Below are 9,020 nucleotides of genomic sequence, written 5' to 3'. Positions count from 1 at the left end.
CGCACGGGCGACAAAATCACCCACCGAGCACCCCGCACGGGGCCTCGGCGAACCACCACCGCCTCCCGCACTTACCTCACTTCTTACCTCATCGTCATCGTCATCGGAATCGAGCCCCTCCAGAGCCCAGAACCTGTTGCCGGAGAGAGACGGGGCGGGGGGCCGCGCCCCAGACGGCGCGCGCCACCGCGAGCACCCCGGAGCAGGCCGCACCGCCGTCCAGCCATCCGCCTCCACCGCGGGGCCGCGAGCGGCGTCGCCCGCAGAGTCGCCCCCCGAGTCGCCAGACCGAAGCGCCATCCAAGCCAAGTCCCGTCACTACTGCATGGTAATCCCAGATTCCAGCATTAACTGTAACGTTCAGACAGATGAACGAACCAAGAATAGCTGTACCTTGGCTCGCATTTCGGCGAGCAGCACGCCGTGGTCCGACGACGCCTGGACGGAGGTGACCTCGAGCCGGAGCTGCTCCTGGAGCGCCTGCATGATGGTCACCAGCAGGCCGCGCCTGTCGGGGCACCGGAGCTCCAGCAGCGCGTCGCTCTCGATGATGGACACCTGCACGTCCGTGGCCAAAGGGGCACTGCTGCTGCTACCGCTGCTGCTGCTGGCCCCTTCCTTCCCCGTCAGCAGCGTACGCTTCTCTTTCGGCATCGCCGCCCCCCTGACCGTCGATGATTCAAGGTCCTGGATGCGTTTCGTCAGCTGCTTCACGTACTCGATCGTGTCGCCGAGTATCGACGCCTTGTCCATCTGACAACCATGCAAAAAAGATTGAAGCTTTTTGGCTGAAGATTGTGTGCGTGCCTTGGTGACGAAGGGCACCAGGGACCGCAGGATGATGAACCTCTCGTTGAGCTTCTCCCTTCTCTTCCGCTCCTGCATGACATGGCTGGCGCCGAAGTCGACCTCCCTCCGCGCACCGGCTTCGTCGCACCTCAGAATCAGATCACCAGGTGGCTTGTTGCAGGCAGCACTGAAGAACAGGAGGACACTCTTGACCATCTTCTGCCGGGTGGTGCCTTGGGCGACCGTGCGTCCATGGATGCCAGCATCCCATCTCGAGAATGAAGATTGGTGCGAGACTGCCAGGTAGGACCTGGTGTTCAGGCCATTGGCTTGTCTCAGGGCGTTGTTGCGATGCAGGATCAACGTGACCGTATGTGCGTAGTGAGCATTTTCAGCCATTGATTGGTTCTCACCTGCAGCTGGGATGCAGAGAGGACATCAAGAGAGATCAGACGTTAGCGAGAAAAATCAAGAGAACAAGAAATGGAATTACTACCTGACGATTGAGGGTAGCCACTGCATAGCTCCTCATATAGAAAATGCCAGGCCTCATCTTGCCCATGCAAATTGGAATGGTCACTAGTACCGTTCTGGCAGACCATCAGCATCTGGATCTCATCGCCAAGGTTGCTTGAGCAGCCATCTCTCACCCTCTCCGACATCTCAACCTGCATCAGCTCGCTGCTCCCTGCATTATGTGTTGCATGATCATCATGGCTCGCTGAACCCGATGTGCACCCCGCATCGATCTCGTCGTCGTCGTCGTACTCCATCTCATCATCCTCGTACTCTGTGTCAAACTTGTTTGGCTCCGGCTTTGTCTGACCAGTGTGTGTTTGGAGTGACTGTTGATCAATGTGACTGGTTTGGTTGGAATGGCAGATGCTGGGGATCATGTGGGTTTCTTGTTGATCCATGAAGATGGCCATTGCATACTGGACCAAACCCATGTCTTCCTCCACCTGAAATATGTGCATTTTGATTGGTCAGACCCTCTGTTTTCCCTGATTTATCCTCACAGTTATACGAAGCAGATTTTTTTTTGGCAGAAGTAACTAGAAGCAGGTCAGTTTAAATATATATAATGCAATGTGAATTCACCTTTTCTGTGGTACCGATTTCCATGACGCCGTCGATAATTGGAATGCATACGACCGTCTGTGATATGATTGATGTACAGATAATGGATATTAGATGAAGTTTGTAGGTAGAAATTCATAACTGATAAATAGCTATGCTTATAGGGGAAATACCTTGATTCCTGCACTCTGCAATTCATTGCCACCGAAATTTGTTATGCACCAAATGAGAAGGAAAATATCATCAGACAAAGAAGGGGGAAAACTGAATTGTACAGACTCGTGTTGGCTTCCATTAGCATGATTGTACACTTTGCATTTCCTACTCCAGTCACTGGTATGCATTTCCTGTTGTTACTCCAATCACTTTGTATGTCTACCATTAGGTAAAGAATTATGCTTTTTCATTCTTTCTACTCAATTTGTTCATCCAGTTTTTGTCATGCTTAAATGTTTAATTACGATTTTGTACGCACTGCGGACAGATTAAGTGCCAACTAACGAATTGGCTTGGAAAATCAAGAAAAGAAAAGTACCCTGGCAAGTATTGCTCTTGAGAATGCCTTGCTGTCAACTTCATTTGCTCTACTAAGCCATACGTGCCCGCCCCTTGCAAAGGCCCTTCCAGGTAACCTGCAAACAGAGTACAGACCAGTATCAACCAAGCAGAGTACATGCCAGATTTACTGGGCTCGTGACAAGTGACAACAGGAGATTATAAGGTGTCAACTAGCACGAACAAGTGCAACTGTGGAGTTATCAGGTGTTGAACTCGACAGAAATTATTTCAGTCAAAAAATATGGTGCATCATGATGAGAAAGAGAAGTTGAGCCAGGAGCACTTCGGGTCCATGCTGCACAAGGGCCAGAGATGGACGCATAATTTCAATTGGGAGGACATAGACTTCACGCAATGCAACCTGTCGACCCTATCACAGAGGAGGAGGAGGTCACTGATGCCATTGTGCAAATGCCTAAGGACAAGGCGCCGGGCCTCGAAGGCTTATACGGTGCGTTCTTCCCTGACCTGCATGTAGAGCACTTCCAGTGGGTCAACTCGGCCAACATCGCGCTTCTCCCCAAGAAGGATGGCGTCGAGTGAATCTATGATTTTTTTTGGCCTATTAGTATCATCGACACGACCGCAAAAAAATTTGTGGCAAAGATGATGGCCTCGCATCTTGCACCCTTCATGCACGTGCTCGTTTCCCGGACCCAAAGTGCTTTCATCAAGTCATGGAGTATCCATGACAACTTCCTATATGTTCACAATTTAGGGCATAAGCTGCACAGGTTAAAGAAGCCAACTCTCATGTTTAAGTTGGACACCAAGAAGACCTTCGATTCTGTTTGGTGGGACCACTTGCTCAATCTTCTTCACCGTAGGGGGTTCTTGGTGAAATTTCAGGACATGCTTGCCGCTCTTATGCAATCCTTGACTTTGAGGGTCTCGCTGAGTTCTTGGGGAGCCGATCAAGCATGTGAGGGGCCTTTCACATGGAGACCCGCTCTCCCCACTTCCCTTTGTGTTTGTGATTGACCTGCTTCAGAATCTCATGGACATCGCCACTCATCGGGACCATCTCCATCCGGTGGGTGGGAGGGCCGCTTCCATTCGCGCCTCCTTATATGCAGATGACGCGACCGTTTTGTGGCGCCAATTCGGGTGGATATTCAGTGCCCTACAACCATCCTGCATGGGTTTGGGGAGGTCACAAGCCTTGTGACGAACTTGGAAAAGATGCTTGTGGCCCCCATCCGATGCACTGACATCGAACTTTACAAGGTCCTTGAGAGTTTTCCTGCCAAGTAGGCCTCCTTTCCCATGATATATCTCGGGCTACCACTGTCTATGCATCGTTAGTGGAGGATTGATTTGGAGCCTCTCATCAAAAAGGTGGTCCCCTGGCAAGGAGGAAACATCATGGCGGTTAGCAAGGTTGCCTTGTCAAAGCGGTCCCCACGGAGCATGCGATCTACCACATCACGCCCCTGGTCCTAACATGGGACGTTTGTGGCAGCAGAGAAGCTTCACTAAGGTTTCTGGTGGTCAATGCAAGCTGGTCTATATGCCAAGAAAGTTTGGAGGCTAGGAGATTTTGGATTTGTGCAAGTATTCTAGAGTGCTTTGATTGTGTTGGCCATGGTACAAAAGGAAGGAGCCTAATCGGGCCTGGGTTGGATTGGGGACGCCTTGCAGCAAGGTGGACATGGACCTCTTCTACATCGCAACTACCATCATTGTGGATGATAGTCGGAACAACAAGTTTTGTTACTTCCAGTGGCTTCTTGGGGCCAAGCCAAAGGATATTGTGCCTCTGGTCTTTGATACCTCGACTGGCAGGAGCCTCTCTGTGCGAGACGCTTTGCACGATCTTTCTTGGCCCAGGAAGATTGGCATGCTCGTGGGCTCTTGATAACCCACAGTGTGCAATTTTGCACCCTTTGGGTAAATTTAGAACAAGCGCAACGCCACGATGACATTGCCGACTATATTGTTTGGAAGATGACCGCCAACGACAAGTATTCCATGGCGTCACCCATTTCCCGATTGATACCATCATGGTGCCAAAAGTTTTGGATCATCTAGGCACCTCTCAAGTGCATTTTTTTCGATTGGCTCGTCTAGAATACAGTATGGGCGACCGTTTGGAGCGAAGAGGCTGGCCAAACTGCAGGTTATGTTAGCTATGCAAGAGGGAGCCTGAGTCGGTGGCCCATGTTATTCAAGTGTGGGTTCTCTAGGAATGCCGTCAAATCTTGGATTGATGCACTGGAGCAAGGTTGTCAGAATCGCGATTCTGTTATACGATTCTACGACTTTCTAATCCAAACCAACCTCTCTGATTCTACGATTTTACTTCATAGAATCTACGTTTCTACGATCCTGATAGTGAAAATTCTATGATTTACGATCCTACCATTGGAGCTCCGATCCGATTCAAAATCACGATTCTGACAACCTTGCACTGGAGCTCGACACCACTTCCTGGCAAGCGCTCCTCTCGGTTCCCGCTTGGTGGGAGGCAGTACTGTTGCAAGGAGAGCATATGAGACAGGTGATGCCCTTGCTCATAGCGTTGGTCATCTGGGAGTAGTGGAATGAGAGAAATGCAAGGGTTTTCCGAAATAAGTCTACTATGCCAACCATAGTTAATGCACACATCAAGAACGAGGTCAGGGATTGAATTGCCACCAGGGCAAAGTACTTGAGTTCACTCATGTCGCGAGAGTAGACTTTTGTTTTCCATTTGTTGAGACATAGAAGAACCTTGTTAACCTTCTTCTTTATTAATGCGATGAGATAAACTTTTGCCTTCATTTCGAAAAATAATACTAATGGGACAAAAAATATATATCTAGAAGCTAAGTTTAGTAGCATGTCAAGCTCATATAATATTTGACAAATTGGACCATTTTTGTGTGAAACATGCAAAGTGCCACCTTGTGTGGTAAATTCAATTCGTCTGGGATAAGGTTATCCTTATCAATTTGTGCCTGTCCAATATGCCTATGTACACAATGGGCTTTTTTATATCGATTGTCGGAAGGAACTCATGAGGGTTCCAATAAGCACTATAGTGTTATTTTTTCGAACTCCATGGACACTTAAAATGATATATGCTCATTAAGTTGAAATCTATGTGCCATCATTAGTTCCACCAAGAACAAGTGTCTTATGATGAGATGGTGGTGGGAAATTTCTCAACCTAGCAACAATACTCTTTGGAGAGAGTCGCTTAGAGCCAAATATTTACCCAATGGAGACCCTTCTAGCTCCACCCCGAGGAATGACTCTCAATTTTGGAAATCCTTCGTTAAGATTAGGGAGGTTAGATCCCTTGTAAAATTCATTGTCGGCTCCGATTCTTCCACTTGGTTTTGGTTGGATTGGTGGTCAGGGCATGTGCCCTTAAAGATAAACTCCCTCATTTTTTGTGATGCTTAGGACCGTTTGCTCGCATCTCCAGACTCCATGACTTGCTTAGGACCGTTTGCTCGCATCTTTAGACTCCATGCTTTGCCGGCACTCACTCTCTCTGGAAGAAATGGTTTGGTGACGGACTCTTACTGCTTTGGTTCTCGGTCCATTGTGACCAAGTCATTTGGCCCCACAGTTCTTTTGGAAAGTTCTTTGTTAAGTCTCTCGATTTGAGGATCATCTAGGGCAGCTTGTCCCAGAAACCGAGAGATACTTGGAGGGGCCGTACCCTTCTTAAAATTAAAATCTTCTTTTTGTTAGCGATTAGGTGTCACTTACCTTATGGTGACCAAATTCCTGGACCTCACGGTCAGGCAAATGTAGCGTGTTCTCTTTATCGATAGGATGAGAATGCTGAGCACATCCTGTTTAAATGCTTTTTGGCTAAATTGTTATGGAGTTGTGTTTGTTCTTGGCTTATGTTCTATGGAATTCGGAGAATATTGGCCAACTTTTTGCTTATCTTCCGGATTCCGAAGGAGAGTAATATTAAATATTGGTTTACAAGTGTATATTATATTACCACAAATATTGGAGTGTGCTACTCTTACAACCAGTAAAACTACATAAACAACACTACCTCTGTATCATAATATAAGACGTTTTTTTGACAAAAATGCCCAATGCAGCCTGGCCTCCATGGAGGCCGAATTTGAAATGATGAAAATTCAAATTTGCATGTTTCTATTTTTTTTAAAAAAAATTCACATATACTTAGGTACATAATGCACAATGTATATATTTTTAGGACGAAATAAGTTAAAATAAGTGCTAAAAGAGCTTTCTAGTAAATGCACTATTTATCCTCAAAGTCCACGAATTTTTCTTTTTTGCACAAATCGCATTTCAAAGTATTTCATCTTGAAATTCTACACACATACACATCACTTCCTTGTTTACTTGTACAATGTTTTTTATATTATTTTGAAATTAAAAGTTCAAATTTTGATATATTTTTCGAAAATTTCGGCCTCCATGGAGGCCGAGCTCCAAAACGCCCCACTCATTTTTTGACACTATGATAATGTAAAAAAAAGATCTTAGTTATATTATGATACGAAGAGATCACTACTAGAAAAGATACAAACAACTTTCTAACACGACAACACCTTTCACGATGGGGACGCCTTAGTGCACCCCGCAAGTTTGCATGGTTGAGCTATGTAGCACACCTGGAAGTGTCCCGTAATTTTGTCTAGGTTTTGTTAGAAGTTTGCTACAGCCGGAATGTTTTGCCGGAGTAAGAAAAGGCGGTAACAAGATACTAAAAAAAGTGCAAGAAAAGCTGCAACCGCGGTGCGTACCCGACGCCGGGAGGGAAGGAGTAGGAGGCAGACATGAGATAGAACCACTCCGTCTCCGTCAGGTCTTCCGGCGCCAGCGCCGCGCTGGGCCGCCGAGCCTCCTGGGCGCAGCCGTGGACGTCCCTGAAGCCTGTCCCGCCGCCCGCGGCAGCCTCCCTGGCCAGCGAGTCGAACAGCTCCCGCAGCTGCCGGCTCCGGGCCTGGTCGGCTGCCTCCGCCGCCGGCGCCGGCGCCTGCGCCTGGGCGACGGCCGGCTGCACCGTCTTGCGCGTCTTGATGGCGCCGTTGTAGTGGCCCTCCGCCCAAACCAGCGCGCTGCCATGCATCCCATTGATTCCCGTGACGAGCAAAAGAAATTCAAAAAAACACTTGTGTTGAGCATGGACAGATGAAGCAATTATGCAAGTGAGATATGAACATTGCGACGATGGAGCTGGTGGTGTTGCTGTACCCTTGGTCGGGGCAGAGCTGCCAGAGGATGGCGTACGTCCAGCGCAGCCTCTGCGCCACCGCCTGCAGCGATCTGTGCACCTCGCCGCTGCTCGCCATGGCGTCCGCCGACCTACCACTGCTTGTTCAGAGAGGGAGGGAGGGAGAGAGAGCGAGGGGAAAGAGGGCTTGGAGGCTTTAAAGCACTGTTTCAAATAGCCCGCTATAGCTTCGCTATAGCACGCTATAGCGTTTACAAAAGGCCTTGCGCTAAGAGACTTTGGTCCAAACAAATGAACAAACATTTTAAATAGCGCGCTATAGCTCCGCTATAGCACGCTATAGCATTTGAAAGAGGTCCGGCGCTAAGATGCTTAGCGCGCTATTTAAAACTTTGCTTTAAAGTTTGACCGGTGGCTGCACCAGACGGCTCATGGGTCACGTGGGGCAGGAGGCAGGGCCAGCATGGGCCATTTCTCGCTCTCTTATTTTCGTTGCAAAGGACGAGACATGTTCACACATGCATCACCACATGAGTTTTCTTCTTCTCTCTACAAAATAGACACTCTCACTACCACCAAGCACTAACTGAAATCTTACAGAATAAGGCAAAGGGAGCAGCAGAGAGAGAGACTCAGACGTAAGGCATGTGTGTGTGGGCTAGCTAGGTCGCCATTCCAAATCTAGGGCTGCAGAAAGGAGTAAAAGGCCGGGCACTGCCCTGGCCCCTCGCCTCGCCGGATGCAGTTAAAGAGAATGTCACTAGATCCTAGTCCTTGGCAGATCCGTCAGCCTTCCATTTCGGTCAGGCGGGCAGCCGGTGCCTTCTGCGGCTGCCCTTTGTGCACAAACTGCAATAGGATAGGGATCCCTGTGCTGCTCCCTCACCGTGCTGTCTACCGGGGGTGGGTGGCGGTTGGTTGGGTTGGAAAATTCACAGCGTCTTGCGATTGGCGCCATGCTCCTGGACTGCTACGTTCTTGTGGTAAAAGTTGTCAAGTTAATGCGCGGGAACCACGCTTTAGACCTGAACCCCTTTTGCAGCAACAATTCGTTTGCTGAAATGTGGACTGTAACTGTTGGAGTCACAGGTTTAGACTTTAGAGGCACACATCACCTAACCCAATCTACAAATCTGACGTGAAACAGGATAATGGAGCAATTGATTCTTAGAACAAGCCGTCTCAAATTTGAATACACGGATAATTTCACAAAATGCCGAAATCTACAAATATCATGGAGGTATTGTCTTTGGTCAGCAAATTCTTAGCCCTGCTTAAGGGCAACTCCAACGTGCCAACACAAACTCGTGTATGTTTTGTCTGCTTTTCGTCCGTTTGGGTCGGCCGAAAGCGCGTTGCCCATCCGCGTCCGACCGGTGCACCCAACCGGCCGGCGCGTTTTTCGTCCGCGTTCAAATGTTTGGCAAGCAAATTC

General features: G+C 48.6%; 1 protein-coding gene across 1 annotated transcript; it reads right to left on the bottom strand.

Annotated features, from left to right (window-relative positions):
- Window positions 1–360: 360 nt before the first annotated feature.
- On the bottom strand, window positions 361–7,703 carry LOC123077791 (truncated basic helix-loop-helix protein A-like). The gene is made up of 8 exons (XM_044500122.1): window positions 7,606–7,703; window positions 7,155–7,469; window positions 2,405–2,501; window positions 2,043–2,057; window positions 1,891–1,947; window positions 1,286–1,751; window positions 808–1,202; window positions 361–753 (listed from the first exon to the last, which is right to left on the bottom strand). Exons 1-8 carry the CDS (start codon window positions 7,701–7,703, stop codon window positions 361–363), a joined length of 1,836 nt encoding a protein of 611 aa, XP_044356057.1.
- Window positions 7,704–9,020: the final 1,317 nt, after the last annotated feature.

The sequence above is a fragment of the Triticum aestivum genome, chromosome 1B (assembly GCF_018294505.1).
Source record: "Triticum aestivum cultivar Chinese Spring chromosome 1B, IWGSC CS RefSeq v2.1, whole genome shotgun sequence".
Lineage (NCBI taxonomy): Eukaryota > Viridiplantae > Streptophyta > Magnoliopsida > Poales > Poaceae > Triticum > Triticum aestivum.
Note: the sequence above shows the minus strand (reverse complement) of the source record. Positions and strands in the feature narration are given on the sequence as shown.